The sequence below is a fragment of the Nymphalis io genome, chromosome 28 (assembly GCF_905147045.1).
Source record: "Nymphalis io chromosome 28, ilAglIoxx1.1, whole genome shotgun sequence".
Taxonomy (NCBI): Eukaryota; Metazoa; Arthropoda; class Insecta; order Lepidoptera; family Nymphalidae; genus Nymphalis; species Nymphalis io.
In genome coordinates this window covers 7,047,573-7,067,761 of record NC_065915.1, presented here as the reverse complement: position 1 = coordinate 7,067,761, position 20,189 = coordinate 7,047,573, and the positions used below count along the sequence as shown (strand labels likewise).

Sequence of the window (20,189 nt, the reverse complement as noted above, 5' to 3'; positions counted from 1 at the left end):
CTTAAGATTTATGCGTCCTAACCACTAGTGCATCTCGGCTTCTTCATCAGCAGATATTTCAGTTGTGCAGAAAAAAACTGTCTGAATGTGGACATGGGGATGTAATTGAACACCCCTGGGGAGACGGCAGCTGGAATTGCGTGGCGATCACGTTTTTGCTTCTTGATGATTTCGTCGAACCACGGGTGGGGTTCACCATGGGGCTGCTGATACGTTATTTTGAAACGATCCCGTAGCTTCTCCGAATGTGGCATTATTAAAGCGTTTTTTTTTCTTCGTAAACAACCATCAATCTGATGATGAATGATATCAGAAACAGCAGCCTATGAGTTGGTCACTACGACGAGGCAAACGATATATGATTTGCATTTTAAGGCGAATAGCCGTCCAAACACTGGCCATAAAATGGGTACAAATAAAAGAAGAATTTAAAGCCTATTTCTTCTCGACTCTTAGTTTGAATAAAAACTTTATAGTAATATTTTCTACGTAAATGAATATCGGAACATTCCTAGCCTTAACACCCAGTTGACAAGGCCGTTCGAACTGGATACTTTAATGACATACAAGTGTATGGATTTACCGCGATCGCACGGCTGAAATTGACACAGATAAAAAATATAATAATATATTTAAAAAAAAAGCAAATGGTTCTTTTAAATAGTCGTTTAAAATTTTGACGTGTTCTTTATTTAAAAAAAAATGAGTGATATTGAAGCAAATGCTCGATCGGAGCGTAGATTTGAACAGTATTCGAAAATTAATTTAATATTAAGGTTAATATTTCACGGTTGTTGTTTTGTTGGATTCGTGCTCGTGTTGTTGTGGGGGTTTAGGATATGGTTTATGATAAGCGAAACTGACATGAAGGAACAGATTCTGAAGGATTTGAAAAAATTGACGCCGTTTTTCTTTACAAATTGGAATTTTGTAAGTGCGATAATTATTTTTAATTTAAATGGCTGTTTTAATTGGGTTGTTGTGTGTTTGGTGGGTATAAAAAAATGTTCATAAAACCATTTCACTTAATATAGTTTTTTATATACCTGAATTATACCTTTACGTGTTATATATCAAATAACTTAAAAAATAATAAATAACTTAAAAACTTTAAAAAATATATATTTGAGTAGTGTTTTATAAATTGTAAATAATTTAGAGAATCAATACATATTACAGTTTCGTGTAGAACTACATACATAAGAATTAAATTTAATACGGCTGTACCCGCGTTTTCATTGCCTTAAAATTATTTACCCACTTTATAAAAAAAAGAAAATACAATAAAATTATTTTACTCGCCATTATGTCTCTCATATTGTTATATTGTGATTCATTTTAACTATAGAAATTATTATTTTCTCATCATATGAGCTAAGTATAGACATGCAACAACACGTTTAGCATTCATAAGTGAAATAGTAAATATAAAAACATACAATAATGTATTTAACTTAATTTACTAATTAACCAAAAATATTTAACTAAAATTTCACCAATCGAATCGCACTAATTGAAGTTAATATTACAAAAACAAAAACAAAATACAAAACACTTAATAAATTACAAATTACGCGCCAATAACTACATTTATAAAATTAATGGCGGCTAAATACAGACTCGCGCGCTTTTTTTTATAATCACTTGTAGGATAAAGGAATCCTAACGATACAATCTGTCAAAAGTTTAATATTTTTACGATATAATTCGTTTTACAAACGTATTAATTTTTTTTTTGTTTTAAATAGGTAAAGGTATTATAGTAAATATAAATATTAAAATAACTTAATGACGATTTAAGGTTTGAATCCGAAAATGGTCCGTCCTCAGCATATGTCGTGTCTGTTAGGACAGAGCTAGTCTTCCGTGAAGTATACTTATTGCGCTTGGACGGCGTTTAATATAAATATAAGTATAGTATATAATACACATTACTTGAAAATAAGAGTATAATTTTTTTTTTGCAAGCAAACATTACTCAACTTTTTTTTAAATGTTTTCCGTGATACTGCTGTAAGCGTATATTGTAACAATAGTTAATATGTTGTCGGTTAAAAGAGGTAACAAGTTAATGCTTGTGCCTTACGTCGGGTCAAATAAAAAAAAACAAATCTTTATTCAACATTAAAACATTAAACTTTCTTATTGATGGTCAAAAATCTACCATAGGAAAGACACAATTCCTGAGAAGAAACAAAAGAATAAAAAAAAAAAGAAGAAAAAAAAATTAACGTTTTTTTGTAATCTATCAAAATGCAAGCATACATTACAATATTTTTTTTTTTGAATCGGCTTAGAGGCGGTCGTTGCATTCCCAATGTGTGCTATAAAACGTAAAAAAGTTAAAATGTAAAATTTTACCAATTAAATTAAATTTAAATTATTAGATAAGAAATTTGAATATAATATATAACAGTCAGAAATAAATATAATATGCGAAGTATAGTAAGAACAGATTTGTTTCACCGATGAAGAAACTACTATGGGTAAGGAGTGTCGAAATATATGATACCAAAAGTGAAATGAAACAAATGTATTAAGACTAAGCCTAGTAACAGGGGCAGATTAACCTAGAACGTAGTCCCTGGCCTAGGGCGGCAAAACTTGGTTTACATTTTTTTTTTATATAATCGCGTCCTCTTCGTTCAACACATCACGTTTAAAATATGTGTAAATAGCAAATAATATTGTTTATAAAAAAAGCTAAGGGATTTATTTCTCAAAAAGCACAGTTACGTAACGTGATTATAGGTAAATTAATTTGTGTTATTTCGTTTAAATGATTAAGTAACAGCCTGTAAATGTCCCACTGCTGGGCTAAGGCCTCCTCTCTCTTTTTGAGGAGAAGGTTTGGAGCTTATTCCACCACGCTGCTCCATTGCGGGTTGGTGGAATACACATGTGGCAGAATTTCGATGAAATTAAACACATGCAGGTTTCCTCACGATGTTTTCCTTTACCGAAAAGCACGAGATGAATTATAAACAGAAATTAAGCACATGAAAATTCAGTGGTGCTTGCCCGGCTTTGAACCCACGTTCATCGGTTAATATTCACGCGTTCTTACCACTGGGCCATCTCGAACTTATATTAAATGATTACTTTGTTTATAAATATTATAATTTAATTGTTAAACGAACGCATCTCGCCATTAAGCGAGGATAATTGTTCGCAACAATTTATATACCTAATTATTGTAAGTAAATAAGAAAACTACTATTATAATTGCGAAAGTGAGTCTGTTTGTTTGTTACGCTGTCACGTCTTAACTACTCAACCGACCATCGTGAAATTTTTGTACACGTTGTGTTCTGTAAAGATCATAGCATACCCTCCGTCACACGAAACCGCAAACGGTTACTAGTCATATATTATAATAATATTTTCTAGAATATTCTTTATATTTTTACGCATATAACCGTTCATAACATAATATATATTTTGATACTGTCATTATCACATTATAGTATAAGTAGGTATTACATTCTGATAATTTTAGTACATAAGTGTTCGATAAAAATATGATAGTTTTTTTTTTATTGTATTTAAAAATACAATGTACAATTTTTATAGTCGGTATTTAATAATTTATAATTGATAGGCAGACTGGCAAATACCTGATGGTCAGTGGTTAAAAAAAAAAACAATTACCTCATTCATCAAAATCAAAATATACATTATGTCGTTTTAAAAGATTTAAATTTATTAACGGTTCTGAATATAGATTCTGCCGAGAAGAATCGGCAAGTTACTCTTAAACAATTAAGCTACATAGATACATAATTAAATGCAATAAAGTTATATTATTTATATTGCGACTGAGATTTTCTTATAAAATAGCCACTCGACTAACTATGAAGATGAATCATGGTATTAATTAAATAAATGAGAAGGTGAACGTGAACAACAGATAGTAATCCGTTGTACTAGGAGAACAACAGACGCGGTAATGCAACACGATGCGACACGACACGACGCGACGCGACGCGACAATATCGAGAAGTCCTTGTGTATTCGACGCCGTGCGACTCGAATAAATGATGAAAATCTTCAAATTTATTTCGCTCTTATCTTGTTTTATTTAATATTAGAAAGTCCCTCCCGATTTCAACGGAGTCCTAAGCCGAGGTCCGGCCTCACAGGAGGCACCCTTAGGACGCCCGTCTCTCTTGAGCCCAGTGTGGCTCCCAACATCCGGCTGAGTTCAACTCGCCCATCCCGCCCGGTGACGCTGTAAAGGCCAGTAAGGCCAACAGTACTAGACAATCCGTAAAAAAAATAATATTAGAAATTCCCGTTTTAAGGAAGTTACCAACAATCCTATTTATCCTTCCAATTAAGCGTAAAGCTCCTAAGAAGTTGGGTCGATAATAGCTCAAATGGTGAAGGCGAACCTGCGACTTCTAAATGACTAGGCACCCTGTAAATCATTTCTTTTGCTTTGTTTTTTTTTTCTTATATGCTCCGGGAGTGCAAATGACTCTACTCCACCTGATGGTAAGTGGTAGTAGAGTCCAAACGCGACGACGGCCAGTACAGTCGGGAAGAATGTTCTGTATTAGCCGCCCCCGCCTTGCCGGCCCGCAAGATGCCTCTTCACGCCTCAAATTTAATATATTAGCCATCCATTTTCATTTAGGAAGTTTTTGTGGAGCTAATTACTTATTATATTTCAATTCATCTATAATCTAGTAGTCTCGCTCAATGTTAAAACCATAATTAATTGAGATCGTCACGTTTGTCGCTCACGGATGAATACATTGTGCCTAGAGACAGTTTACTTATTCGATAGCGTTGACGTTAACTGTGGTTTTGAATTCCGATTATTGACACAAGATGGCGCTATTTTTATTTCATACACAGAATAGTACACATGTCGCTAGTGTTGGTCGCATTACGTCGCGTCGCGTCGCTACGTGTCGCATCTCATCGCTCTTCAGATAACAGGTTTAAAGAATATAATAAAAAAATCTTTTAATTACTGTTGCATCTCCTTATAATTACCATTGACCTTAGATTGACCTTGGATAATTTATTCAAAATATAATTACACCAACAATTAAATGATAAATAGTTTTGTATTAGCAATTATCGTAGGTTATAAATAGATATAATAATTTCAAAATGTCGTTTGATCGAAGAAGCTATGTGTTTGCGATCAGACCGCCTTTGTGTATGCAAAAGCCCAGGCCGAGCAAGACTGTAGTGTTATGTTAGCAAGATAAATTTTGTGAGGTCTTTTAGTAGGTTTTATAAAGAGAAAATATTCCTCTAAGCTATGCGAAGTAATAGTCTGTAAACGCCCAAAATTGGACAATGGTCTCCTATCGACTTTTGGAGGGTTGGGGGCGTGTTCTACCATGCTGCACCAATGCGGGTTGGTGAATGCAAATGTAACACAATTTTGGTTGATACAGATGGAGGTTTCCTCACGCTGTTTTTCTTTATCGCTAAACATGAGTGGCTTTGTCTTGCTTGAAAGCTTGAGACCTGATGTGATCGAGATGGTTCTTAGCTATAAATTATGGAGATCTGTTCAGGCGTTTGATCATCAGCCGATTCCCTACTTGACAAAAGGGTCTTACCAACTTGAGGGGTCTGATTTTATTTATAATAAAGTTAGAGGACAACAAGAGTTAGAGAACAAATGCTTTAGATTTTACACTTTTTAGAGGTTATGTGTGTGTGTGTGTGTGTGTGGGGGGGGAGTTTATTTAATTTAATATGATGTTAGATTTAACAAGCACTCGAATCATTTTACAGCATTATATTAAACGTAAGAATATATATATAGTCCTCCTCATCGATTTCGATGACGGCGACCTTAGAAATTATTTGTTATTTCTAGCATGAGCCCTAATGTGGCTCGCTAGACCAAATTTGGTTTTAAAAACCCTACGACACGTGTTACAATACAATTGGCCCACAGAGTTGTATGTGTATGTGTAGGATGGCTTAGGTCTCTTTTTTCTTAACTGGCGCTTTTCGTTTAGTGCGTGAAGGCGGTTTTCCTCAAACGTTTTGATCTTTTTGTAGATGGTAGAGCGCCAAGATGCCCTTTGGGAAGCGAGCTCCTCCCAACACTCTATGCCAATGTCACAAGCTTTTAGATGTCTTTTAAACACGTCCTTGTATCGCAAATACTGACCACCATGCTTCCGTTTGCCTTTAGCTAACTCCGAATAAAATACAGCTTTAGGCAAACGACGATCGTCCATGCGTAGGACATGCCCACACCATCTGAGTTGACGTTGCATCAGAAGAGCTTCCATGCCGTACATTCCAGAGCGACGCAGGACCTCTGAGTTAGGGACGTGATCCTGCCACTTGATACGTAAAATTGAACGTAGACACCTTAGGTGATATGTGTCAAGTTTTTTGATGTCTGATTTGAGATACACCATGTATCTGAGTCATATAATAGAACAGGGATAATTAGTGCCTTATAGACTTTTATCTTTGTCTCTAATTTGAGGTCCTGGGATTTCCACACACGATCAGTAAGTCTTCCGAAATTGGCGGCAGCGTAGGCAATGCGTGATGCGATTTCCGAAGCCAATATGTTGTCAGATCGAATGTTGCTCCCTAGATATTTAAAGTGAGTGACTTCCTCTAGTGGTTTCCCATCCAGATTTAGTGCTGTTGGATCCGCTTGGAAATATCTTGGTGGTTGTTTGATGATTTGTGTCTTAGTAGCACTTATAACCAGGCCAAACCGTTGACAAGATTGGTGGAGTACGTCAACATAGTTTTGGAGATGTTCCATGCTGTCGGACATGAGACATACGTCATCAGCGTCAAGTATCTCCAATATGGAGATCTTTTGGATCTTAGTCTTCGCCCGAAATCTTGAAATATCAAACACGCCCTTTTCTGTCCTGACATTAAGTTGAATTTGGTTTCTGCACCTCTTCAGCGCGTCTCTCATTACCACACCAAAGTATATGGCGAAAAGTGTGGGTGCCATGATACAACCTTGCTTTACTCCGCTAGTTATCACAATATCCTCAGACAATTCGTTTTCGTGCTGAACCTGGGCTTTCATGCCAACATGAAGTTGGCGAACCAAATTCACGAATTTCTTCGGATACCCTAATTTTTGCAGAACAAGCCAAAGAGCCTCGCGTGGTACCCTATCAAATGCCTTCTCTAAATCAACAAAGCACATGAATAGGGGCTGTTGGTGTTCGAGACTTTTCTCCTGAAGTTGCCTTACAATTGAGATGGCGTCAACAGTTCCTCTACTGGGACGAAAGCCACATTGGCTTTCGGGAAGATGCTGTTCAGCCAACTCACTGAGACGGGAGTTTATGATGTGAACAAGGATTTTGCCGGCACTGGAGAGGAGCGATATACCTCGGTAAGAGCTACAATCGGAAACATCTCCCTTCCCTTTGTATAGCTTACAAATTATCACATCCTTCCATTCTTGTGGAACCTCTTCAGTTTCCCACACGTTAAGGATAAGATGGTAAAGCCTGCTTACAATGTGTTTACCACTATACTTATAGACCTCAGCTGGTAGTTGGTCCATTCCTGGGCTTTTTGAATTTTTAGGACGCTTTACTGCTTTCACAAACTCTTCAAATGCCGGTGGATTGTCTAGGTATTCACTGACTGGAAAATCCTCAAGTGAGTTTACATAGGACAGGTTAGCACTGAGTGTGGTAGGATTCAGAACATCATTAAAATGTTCGGCCCAACGTTTCAAGACAGAATTTTTATCCGTAACTCGATGCTGCCTATCCTTTGAATATATCGGAGCCGTTTTTCTGAGTCGCGGACCGTAAATCGCGTGTATGGCTTCGAAGAACTTTCCGGTGAGGTTCATATCGGCGTAGTGCTGAAATTCAGCAGCTTTTTCCTTCCACCATTTGTCCTTAAGTTCGCGAACTCTCAATCTTAGTTTGTGTTGTGACTCCTTTTTGTTATGTACATTCGCCAATTTTGAGTTCAGTATATGTCTGTGCTCTTCTACGAGTAGTTTGATGTCATCATCAAATGCGTCGAACCAGTCCTGGTTTCTCTTTACTGGTGTACCGATGGTGTTTAGGATACAGCCATGCAGGTTTCTTGCAAAATATCTCCACTCATCCTCTATTGAGCAAAACTCAGTTTGAGGAGCACATGCAGCAAATTCTGAATCCACCTTATTACCTAACTCTGTTGAGTTTATGAGTTTCAAGAAGGCTAATTTTGATGGTACTTTGTGGGTTGTCCGTCGTGGAGTCTAATGGTCAGTCCAGTCCAGCGCCCCACGCATTGCTCTCGTTATGAGAACATCCCATAGGTCTTTACGGCGGACAATGACATAGTCCAGAAGATGCCAGTGTTTGGATCTAAGGTGCATCCACGAGGTCTTAAATTTATCAGAAAGGCGAAAAAATGTGTTTGTGATACCAAGATCAAGTTCGGCACACAGCGACAATAAACGTGTACCGTTATCATTACAGCTCCCAATACCATGTTTGCCCAGGACACCAACCCAGAGATCATGATCCGTCCCTACTCAGGCATTGAAGTCCCCGAGCAAAATGATCTTATCATGTCTTGGTACAGCATTAAGAGCCAGACGAAGTTGTTGGTAAAACGCCTCTTTATCTTCATCCGGTGATGGCAATAAATGCATATGCACCCAGCATAGGCACTAAATAGATGGACATATTTTTTGCGTGCGATTGGTATACGTAGAGTCATGAGACGGTCATTGACAGCCTCAGGTAAGTCACTCAGATCTCTTGCCAATTTATTGCGTATAGCAAAACCTACACCATTACCCGCTCTCTCACCGTCAGGACGTCCGCTCCAGTAGTAAGTGTAGCCGCCGAGTGGTTCACATAGCTCACCGCAACCACACAGATGGGTTTCACTAATTGCAGCTATATCGATTTTGTGGCGAGCTAGTTCTCGCGCTATAAGAGCAGTTTTTCGCTCCGGGCATAAGTTATGGTCGTTATCCACTAAAGTTTTTACATTCCAGGTGGCAATGGAAAGTGGTTGAGTAATGAATGTAAAATGTTTGTTTCGCTTATTCTTTCTACCGCATTTATCGATGTCCAGGCGCCCACGGCTTAGCACCTAGATGATGGATGAGACGGACTATGTTTGGGCCACCTTTTCTAGACCCCTCCTCTATGCAGAGGAAAGCAGAGCGATCCTAAATAGGGCTGCTTTGTCACCAGCCGTGCTGCCGAACCCAGAACCCCGCCTCTGTCGGTTCCGGGAGCGACCACTCTCGCCTGGCCGCCTACGTGCAGGGTGTCAACTAAAGCCTCGGTACATCGATACCTCGACCCCACTGCCTTCACCCCATCGTCGCAGGACTTTTTAAAATCAGATCCGGGAAGAATAATTAGGGTCATCTGCGCGTGAACTTTTTTATAGTGGATAAGCGGTTGCGCGGGTGCAGATCCACTTCACTCGTCCCTACACCTGTGCTCCGATGGTCCGGTAAACCGGAACGATCGGCAGTAGTCGGGATGCAGTGGAAAGGCCATATGTCACTATATGGACTCTGACAAATGCCTTTCAGGTTTTCCACGTTACCTTTTTATTTTTCGGGAGCCACCGATAACTAACTCACAGATGTTCGTGAATTAGTCCCCTTCTTTAGGTTTAGCCCACTAACGTGGTTGCCCGGGGTGTGGCCGCTGTGACTACAGCTTCTTGGAGCCACTAAAGAAGAGATCGTGGAGGTTAATAATAATTGCGAACACTCCACTACACCCCAAACGTAAGAATACCAACGTCTTAATGTAGATTATATTGAGCCGGCAAAAAACTCTTCTGAGAATGAATTACATAACATGTATGTAAATTAAAATGTCATACATTAAATCAAGGAATGTTACATTGAAGCTTTTATATCATCTTCCTGAAATATTTTATTTGTTACTGTATCGCGAGTTTTCAAAAAATTTTGAACACGTATTAAGCGGCGGCGAAAGCTAGTCGGCTATCTTACCCGAGCCACGCGATTCCCGGTAATTCAGTTAATTTTTAGTTCGGAATTCGCACACGTACGCTCAGCGCGCGCCTTTGTTTACGTACACAATTTCTGTTCTTATTAATATTCTTATGTTTCTGTTTATGTGTTGTTGTATCTTGTATGATTGTATCATACGGTGTCATTAATACTGATTTATTAAATTACTGATTGATTCATTTAATTACTGATTGTGTAAGTTTAAATTCAATCACTCTCAAATGTTTCATTACGATTTATTTATCAATGCTTTTTACATAATTTCACTTTAAAAACTAGCTAGGCAGGGTGGCTGGCTAAAAAATGGGCCACCTACTAATAAGTGACCATTGTAGCTCCATAGCAATAATCGCCGTAGTAAGAAATAATAACTATTTCTTACTTCGTCAACCAACTATGGCATCTGTGATTCAAAGTTTTTGAGACTGGCTCACTCACCCTTCTATCCGGAACACAGTATTACTGCTTGGCGGTAGAATATCTGGTGAGTGGGTGGTACTAACCCAGGCGGACTTATTTATAGCCCTACCACAGTTTAACAATGTTCTCAAGGAGTTACATTAAACCAATAGAAAATCTTGCCATCGCGATGTAGAAATATAAATATTGATGCGTGGCGCCATCTAGTACACTACGGCGGAGTTACATGACAACCAATTGAAGTTAAGTACATGTACAATGATAAAACGCAAATCATATTAAAATTAAATGGATTTTTTATATCCTGTATTTATTACTTATAGTTTAATAATAGAATAATTATATAGGAAGAATGAAATTATTGTTAACAATCCATTGTGAAAACAAATTATTCGCAATTTCGCATGATTGTAATGTTACGTAGGTATAAAATTAACTGTAAACAATATATATTTAATTTATGTTTATACTTTTTTTTCTTATATTAATTTTTTTTAAACGTAGTTATGCAGATTCACTTATTAGTTCGGTACTGACTCGTGAAAAGTGAATTAATCCTTTAAGTGTTATAATTATTATAGCCAACATTGCATACACTTTCTGACATTTAACGGTCTTGTTGAGTGATGTATTTAAAGTTTATTTTTACGGAATAGATGTACAAATATTAAGTGGTCAATCATTCATACATCGCCAATACGCAGCGGACCATGAGAACTAAGACGTTATATCCTTGTATTTATCGTAATTACATTGGCTCACTCACACTCAGGTCGAAAACAGGCAATACAATCGTATTTGCGAAAAAAAATTATTTTTAACTTTTAACATCAAAGTATTTTTTCCGCAAATACGATTGTGCTCCGTATTTTTAAGCGGACACGGATCAATTTTCTCTGCAAGTATTTTTAAGTTTAGCTACGAATATTACTAGAGCATTAGCAATATTCTTTCAAAATATTTATAAACCTTTAATTTGATACTGGTATTTTCATATACTCGTACTTAGATGTATCCTCTTGTACATAAATATGTATATATTTAATTTTACAAGAACATCTTATTTCTACTTCAGAGACAATAAAATAATAACACAGTAACGTCACGCCATTATAACATGTTATGTTTTCTGTATTTGACGATAGATATCGCTAGTAGTAGATTAAATCGCGCTGACGAAGTTCGTAGATCGAAATACATACGGGCGACCGGCGAGGAGCAATGCATACTTACCTGGCGTAGGGGACACCGTGATCATGAAGGCGGTTCCCCCAGAGCGAGGCTTGTACATTGCACTGCGGACGGTTGACCTCTGCGATTATCCCTAATGCGGATAACTCGGACGCGCAATTTTTGGTAGTGGGGACTGCGTACGCGCTGTCCTCCTTTAAAATTTAAACAATAGTTGGCATAACAAACATAATTTTTTGAAGACACTGAGCTGAAAGCAACTTCTTGGGTAAATTAACAACATCGTATATTATTAAAATTATCAACTTTTAAAAACGTGGTTTTTAAAGTTAGTCTAAATTAAAAAAAACAAGTAGTATTTTATCTTTCTGATCATTTTATAATAATAACCTTTGCCTTATCATACAGTATAAAGTAACTAATTTATTTAGTTATCGGCTTAGTTTTACATAAATTAATATGAGAACTATTGATTGATTTATAATAAAAAAAAATCATTGAAAAAAAAAATTATAATTAAAATCCGAGAGATATGAAATTAAACATTTACACATATAAAATATATGACATAAAATAAAATTTATAACATAACTATGTACAGTCATTTTTATAATATTAAAATAAAAAAACAAATATACATTACAAATTTATAGCAAATAACGCCGTCTAAAAGATTGTCCTGTGGCATAGTACCCAACACGCTGGCTCTATTGCCTCTCTGCACCGCTAGAATCAGCTTTTGGGCTAAATAATCGCCTAGCTATTGGGTCACCAAGAGTGTGGACCAGTTTCTTAAAGAGATCTTTCATAATTTTTATAGTATCAGACGATCATGGACCTAATGTTTCAAAAACCAGCCCCGCAAATTCATATTCGTTGGATAAAAGTGAATATTTGCTATCAATAATGACATTACAGGATACATTATATAAAATAGTTAGGCAGACGGGAATATGGTATGAGTTAAATTATATCGCCAATGCGCCATCAATCTTGCCCCTTGTTCCAAATATATATAATATTTAATATTGCGTACAAACTACTGCAATGATTTTCTTAGCATCCCGTAGTCTGGAGGGTGGAAGTGTATACACTCTCGTGCCTAGGAAAGCACGTACACATCCCATCGGATTATGAGAGGAAATAGAGTGCACTAGTGTTAGCGCACGCACTTGTGCACTGTGACATCTCCTGCGTTAACCAGTCCCTCTTGAGATGGGTCACCGTGGCCCAAATCCGACAGGAAGACATCATCATCGTCAAGCTTCTAAATTGAATCAATCAGCAGCATTTCGTAGTCCACTGCTGAACATAGGCCTCTCCCAAAGTGCGCCAAAGCTCCCGGTCAATAACTGGGGGCTTTTTTTTAAGCGCATCTATCATCTAGGAGGGTTTGCTCATACTCGCCGCGGTGGGCAGGCGTGTTGGCGAGCGCAGTAGGGGGTTGTTTTTGGGTGGGACGCTGCTGCCCATCCCCCCTTTTCCCTGTCCCTTAGTCGCCTTTTACGACACCCACGGGATGAGATTGGGGGAGTGCAATTCGAAGCTCTCCACGGCAAATTCTAGATTGAATAAATTAATTATACCTCTTATAACTTATTCATTATAAACATTCTTAATAGCATGTTTATTATATATTACAAATAAATAATACAATGTTGTGTCGTAATAAACAACAATTGTGTGTAAATTATTTTAATTGACTTTAATAGCATAATAAATTTTAAATATTGTATATTGGCTAATAATAGGTTTTTTTATAGCTTAGGTAGGCGGACGAGCATGTTTCAGGGCGTGTTCTGCGTGACGCCCTGGAACATCTAAGTGGGAGGCTTCGAGAACTGTTTGATAAATTTCTTTCCAGTGGGCAGTTTCCGAAGCTGTGGAAGAAGGGAAAGTTGGTTCTGTTGCCGAAGGAGGGGCGTCCACTCGATTCTCCTTCGGCATATAGGCCAATTGTGCTGCTGAATGAGACGGGCAAGCTCTTCGAGAAGATCCTCGCTGCCCGTCTTATTCAGCACCTCAACGAGGTGGGGCCGGGTCTTTCAGAGGCTCAGTACGGGTTTTTACATTACATTAAAGTGCAAGCCCAGATGAGGTATCTAGGCCTGATCCTGGACGGAAGATGGAGCTTCAGGCAGCATTTTCTCCAACTCGGCCCGAAGCTCATAAGCGCTGCTGCTGTCCTGGGCTGCCTCCTACCCAATGAAGAAGGGCCGGAAACACCATGTCGGCGCTTATACGCTGGCGTGGTACGCTCCATAGCGTTGTACGGTGCACCCCTTTGGGTGGATGCTCTCACCGCTCGTAACAGAGCTTTTCTGCGGAGGCCGCAAAGAGTCATAGCGGTGAGAGAGATACTTGGGTACCGTACGGTGTCATGGACGGCAGCGACACTTCTCGCGAGTGATCCGCCCTGGGAACTCCAGGCAGAGGTGCTTGCGGAAATGCACCGGTTCCGGGTGGAAACGAGGTCAAGCGGCGTCCGTCCAGGGTCGGCGGAGGTTGAGCGAGTCAGGGCCCTAGCCCAGCGAGCCTTGATTCGTAGGTGGGAGGAGGACCTGAGGACCCCCTCGGCAGGCCTAGTGACAGTGGAGGCGGTCCGCCCCCACTTGAGTCGCTGGGTGGAACGGAGTCACGGCACACTCACATTCAGGCTGACGCAGGTACTTACCGGACACGGTTGTTTCGGTAAGTACCTGCACCGGATAGCGAGGCGCGAGGTGACACCCTCCTGTCATGAGTGTGGTGCGCCTTCAGACACAGCGTGCCACACTCTGATGGAGTGTGCCGCTTGGGGACCTCAGCGCCTGTCCCTGGCGGCCTTAGTCGGTGAAGACCTCTCGCTGCCGAGTGTGATAAATGCCATGCTTGGTAGCGAGAGGTGCTGGTTGGAGACGGTCTCCTTCTGCGAAAATGTCATGTCGCAGAAGGAGGCAGAGGAGCGGGAGCGTGAGGAGAGGGCCTCCGCTGACTCGCTTCGCCGAAGAAGACTGGGGAGAAGGCGTCGACGCTATGCGCATCTTCTCCTCCCGCCCTAAGTGTTGCTGGGGTTAGGGGGTCTTTATACCCTGAGAACCCCCTAGGATTTGGAGGCCTGCAGAGGTGGGCCAACCGTCGGGGCGTCACGGGAGTATGCGCAAGCGATCCCGCGACGCCCCTCGAAAAGGCGGTGTGGGTACCGCTGGTTTTTTCGTGGGTATTCCGGCGCATACTCGGCGCCGGCGAGTCCCACATACCCCCCCACTTCAAGTGGGGGAAACGCGTAAAAGCGTTTTTCCAGCGAAAAAAAAAGGCGGACGAGCATAACGGCCTGATGGTAAGTGGACACCAACGCCCATAGCCATTGGCATTGTAAGAAATGTTAGCCATCGCTTACATCGTCAATGCGCCACCAACTTCGGGAATTAGGATGTTATGTCTCTTGTGCCTGTAATTATACTGGCTCAATTACCCTTCAAACCAGAATACAACAATACCAAGTACTGCTGTTTGCGGTAGAATATCTGATGAGTGGGTAGTACCTACCCAGACGAGCTTGCACAAAGCCTTTGCACCAGTAAGTTTTTATATATCAAACTCATACTATAAGAGATGTATATGTAGTAGACAAATAAGCTTTGACATCGAATTGGCGGGATATAATTGGTCGAGATCTTGAATAATCTATGATATTCACTATGGATTCGCAAGAAAATGGCGTTGTATCTAGTATGTGCTTTTTAATACGACAAGAATGAACTTAAAAAGTGAAACTAAGTTTTCTGTCCGCATATTTATATAATATTTGATAACAAAGTTACTGTTGAAGAGAAATCTGTATAAATGTTTATGTTTTTTGGTTACACTGTAGCCAACGTCCATACCATGTTGAATACACCGGTTCTCGTTCGATCACCGAAGTTAAACAACATCGGGCGCGTTCATTACTTGGATGGGTGACCGCCTGGGAACACCGCGTGTCGTTGGCCTTTTTTGCTTTTATCGTGCAATTGTCTCCTTTGGTTCGTACTGGGGGCCAAGTATACTAACATATCGTCACTTTATCGCAATCGAATCGATATGTAATCGCTACGATTTAAAAGTTAACAATTAAGTTTGATTTTGAAATAACTGTAAATTTTAACATCGTATCGGTTCGGTTCCGAAATCTATTTTTCGTTATCTCCACTCATTATTCTGTTATATTTGAATTGATTCTAAGATTATCGTTAAATAAGACTGATAAAAGAAACTGCCTCGTTGATCTAGTGGCTTGGTGTAAGGCCGCAGACACGGAGGTCCTGGGTTCAATTCAAAGGTCGGGCCAATAAAAAGTTATTGGGTTTTTCTGTGAGAAAATTCTCAGTAGCAGCCCGGAGTCTGGAAGTTGGAAGTGTATACACTCTCGTGCCTCGGAAAGCACGTAAAGCCGTTGGTTCTACGCTTGAAGTCTTTCCGCTCGTGTCGGATTGCTGTCCCATTGGATTATGAGAGTTAGGGAATAGTGCACCTGTGTTTGCGCACACACTTGTCTGGAATACATTATTGTTAAAAGAATTATTTGTGTTTTTTGATTAGTCTTTTAAAATGTGAGGCTTGTTTTTACGTCCAACTATTTATCATTGTATTAATAGCATCCATGTAACTATAAATGTATAACTTTCATACCGTACCGTACCGTAACCGTAACAGCCTGTGAATCTCCCACTGCTGGGCTAAAGGCCTCCTCTCCTCTTTTTGAGGAGAAGGTTTGGAGCTTATTCCACCACGCTGCTCCAATGCGGGTTGGTAGAATTCACATGTGGCAGAACTTCAGTGAAATTAGACACATGCAGGTTTCCTCACGATGTTTTCCTTCACTGTAAAGCACGAGATGAATTATAATCACAAATTAAGCACATGAAAATTCAGTGGTGCTTGCCCGGGTTTGAACCCACGATCATCGGTTAAGATTCACGCGTTCTTACCACTGGGCCATCTCGGCATACCGTTGATATGGATTAGATAAAGAAATGATCTTTAGACGCTGCCTTCCGGTACTGGCGAGATCTTCGAACATTTATAATAGAGGTATGTTTATCGATTGCAGGTTGCAGGTTTTATCTAATTACCATATAACCGAAGAATCATTGCGCTTACTTGATCACATCCGGTCTCGAGATGTGTTTGTAAGGGTACTTATTAATTAATTACGACAATACTATAAAAACGTTATATTATATTATTTCATCATTACAGCTTTATTGTTATTTTTTATATAATAAAAAAATTATCATAGAGTTTAGTAATGCTCAAATTAAAATTTTACACGTCTTCTGAAGAACAAAAAAGGCCAACGACACGCAGTGTTCCCAGGCGGTCATCCATCCAAGTACTGAACGCGCCCGATGTTGCTTAACTTCGGTGATCGGACGAGAACCGGTGTATTCAACATGGTATGGACGTTGGCGACAGTTTAATCAAAAACACAAACACATAAAAAAATCAAAGCTTTCGTCTTAATAAAGTCAATCAATCGATTGTTCATTATATAGACAGGCAATGCACAATATATATTGTGTGTATTTATTTACGATAATGTTTATAAATATACATATATAAATCAACTAATTTAATATTACATGATTATTGTCATATGTAAAATGTATAATTGATTACAATAAGTGTACATTAACAGTATTCTCTGGTACATTATTATTATCTTAGATAATATTTTAGGGCAAGATATACGCATTTATAATAAAATTCCGCAGTCTATGCTTGAGTTGCCACAAGGGAGGCTTCAATTATTTATAAAAATAATCTTATCAGTAAAGTATATTACTCTGTTACTGGATATATGTCTGACAAAAATTCGCGAATTGAATGATTGCTGGATCTCATGCAGAAACTAAGTGTATTTAATAAATACAAATTTGTATTTTTGTATTAAAAAAGAGCAACTACTGAGTTTCTTATCGGTTCTCAGTAGAATCCACATTCCGAACCGGTGGTAGCGCTTGACGATTCATGAGTAATTGTAAAAGTCTATTTAAGTAAAATATTTCGATTTTGATCAATTATACGTTACGATGATTTGGTTATCTATAAAAAAATTGCTTCAGAACAATGTGTGGAGGTGGCAAAAAGCAGTTACCATTTAAAGAAAATAACTTAGCCAGCTATAGATAAAAACTTAGGGAGTACCGCAAGGAAGCGTATTAATACCATTTCTTTTTCTGATTTACATCAATGATATGCTAAAATAATTAAACATGAAAACAAAACAGGAAACTAACTAAATAATGTGAATAGAAAGCTCTCAATCTACGTAATGATTTTATCAAGTCTATGAAAAAAGGGGTCAACGATACGCGGTGTTCCCAGGCGGTCACCCATCCAAGTACTGAACGCGCCCGATGTTCTTAACTTCGGTGATCGGACGAGAACCGGTGTATTCAACATGGTATGGACATTGGCGAAAGCTTATGCAAAAAACCCAAACATAAAACAGTTACGCAGTCTAATCTTTTCGACATAAGATAACATCAATCATTATATGTATATATTTGTAAAGAGCAAAAATTGCCTCGCTTTTTAGATATATTGTACGCTCGGAGGATAGTTAGACTTGCAATAAGTTTATATAAAGACGTCGATAAACCTAAAACGTATTATTTATTTGCGGTATAAATACATTACATTAGATAAACTAAAACAACGTTTGTTTACGTCAAACTCAGCTGTGAAATGGTCAATGTGTGAAACTTTAATTATCCAAAAAAAAATATGTTACGCTTAAGACATGTGACGATAGATGTCGCTAGTAGTAGATTAAATCCCGCTGACGAAGTTCGTAGTCCGAAATACATAAGGGCGACCGGCGAGGAGGAAAGCATACTTACCTGGCGTAGAGGATACCGTGATCATGTAGGCGGTTCCCCCAGAGTGAGGCCTGTCCATTGCACTGCGGACGGGTTGACCTCTGCGATTATCCCTAATGCGGATAACACGGACGCGCAATTTTTGGTAGTGGGGACTGCGTACGCGCCGTCCCCCTTGTATTTAATACATTGTAAACCTATGCATAACAATTGCATTGATCATAAACATAGCTCCAAATTAAATACGTCCGAAAGTGAAAAGCAAAAACGCCAACGACAACGGTGTTCCCGCTGTTTCGGTTTGTCCACCGTACAGCCGAAACTATTAACTCTAATTAAATTAATGATTAAATCTGGATCATAGGTTTATTTTGTAACGTAAGTATCCGTTCAAAAATTTCAACTTTAAACGGAAATGGGATTCGTGACTTTGTATTAATTTTACTACTTCGGGAGTTCGGGCAGTAAATACGCGGCATTTAAATAAATGAAATTAAATAAATTTTATTTCAGATACATAGCATCAAAATCAAAATGCTTTATTCAACATTGAAGCATTACACTTGCCTATTAATAGTCAAACGGTAGAAACTACTACCGGTTCGGTAGAAAAACCCTCAGCCCTGAGAAGAACCGGTGAAAGAAACTCAGCGGGTTTATATATATATATATATCATATTTCATTTACAAAAAAATATGATATACCCATGCGGCGATCATCTCATTCCCAAGATGTGCTATCATCCATAAATTCATTAATTATATAATAACTTTTCGCCACAAGCGTTCATTTACATTTTGTTTTAATTAAGCATCCATCCGTCGATACATTAAGCGTTTCCATTTTTTTTTCTAAGCCTTTATTCCATTTTTAAAATATGGAAAAGAATGGTAACATACGATGTAAGTAATATGTGCGTATATAAATGTTATTTCACATATTAATATTATAAAAAAGTTTTACTTGTTCGTTAGTTCCGGATTCGCACGAAGTCATTCTTATATCGTACTTTATTTTAACAAAATTTTATTCAATATTTTTCATGCCTTATTGTTTGTTTGCCTGTTTTAAAATTTTGGTTTATCTTTTTATAAATATAACAACATACAAAATGAGACAGAAAACATTTAAAAGAAACAAGACTGATGTACAATATATTTCTAAGAAGAGCGCGTTGTTGTATTTTTTACTTTGTTACATAATAAGTAACAGCCTGTGAATGTCTCACTGCTGGGCTAAGGTCTCTTCTCCTTTTTTTTGATTAGAAGGTTTGGAGCTTATTCCACCACGATGCTCCAATGCGGGTTGGTGCAATACACATGTGGCAGGATTTCAATGAAATTAGACACATGCAGGTTTCCTCACGATGTTTTCCTTCACCGTCAAGCACGAGATAAGTTATAAACACAAATTACATAATAACATAGGTCTATTTATTTAATTAAATAAAAAAGTGTCCTGAGGCAACCATACTATCACCTGCTTATAACCTACCTAATAAGGCAAGTCATTTATGTGATTGAGGAAGAAAAATTGACCTACAATATATCCCTTCGGGAACCCTACAATTTTATGGTGATCTCATGGCATTTATATATTTATTGATTTGTATCACTAACTTAACAGAATAATAATATATAAATTGTTGAACATAATAAGTTACGTGTTAGTTATAGGTAACTACAGTATGTAATATAAATAATTCAAGAGATATTTTAATAAGAAACAATAACTGAAAAAAATAACA

At 38.4% G+C, this 20,189-nt stretch overlaps 1 protein-coding gene, 4 non-coding genes and 1 pseudogene across 5 annotated transcripts in view; 4 read left to right on the top strand and 2 right to left on the bottom strand.

The window, feature by feature from the left end:
• Window positions 1–586: 586 nt before the first annotated feature.
• The window catches only part of LOC126779201 (androgen-dependent TFPI-regulating protein-like), a 43,770-nt gene continuing 24,167 nt past the window's right edge, over window positions 587–20,189 (top strand). Inside the window, exon 1 of the mRNA XM_050503116.1 lies at window positions 587–930. Coding sequence (XP_050359073.1) covers window positions 703–930 — 228 coding nt within the window. The 5' untranslated portion in view covers window positions 587–702. The remainder of the gene's footprint in view (window positions 931–20,189) is intronic.
• On the top strand, window positions 11,631–11,791 carry LOC126779361 (U1 spliceosomal RNA). Its single transcript, XR_007670333.1, has one exon. It is a non-coding gene; the product is annotated as a U1 spliceosomal RNA (small nuclear RNA).
• Window positions 15,449–15,567, top strand: LOC126779349 (5S ribosomal RNA). The gene has a single exon (XR_007670323.1). It is a non-coding gene; the product is annotated as a 5S ribosomal RNA (ribosomal RNA).
• LOC126779346 (5S ribosomal RNA) lies at window positions 16,909–17,027 on the bottom strand. Its single transcript, XR_007670320.1, has one exon. It is a non-coding gene; the product is annotated as a 5S ribosomal RNA (ribosomal RNA).
• Window positions 17,920–18,037, bottom strand: LOC126779350 (5S ribosomal RNA; annotated as a pseudogene).
• On the top strand, window positions 18,455–18,616 carry LOC126779366 (U1 spliceosomal RNA). Its single transcript, XR_007670339.1, has one exon. It is a non-coding gene; the product is annotated as a U1 spliceosomal RNA (small nuclear RNA).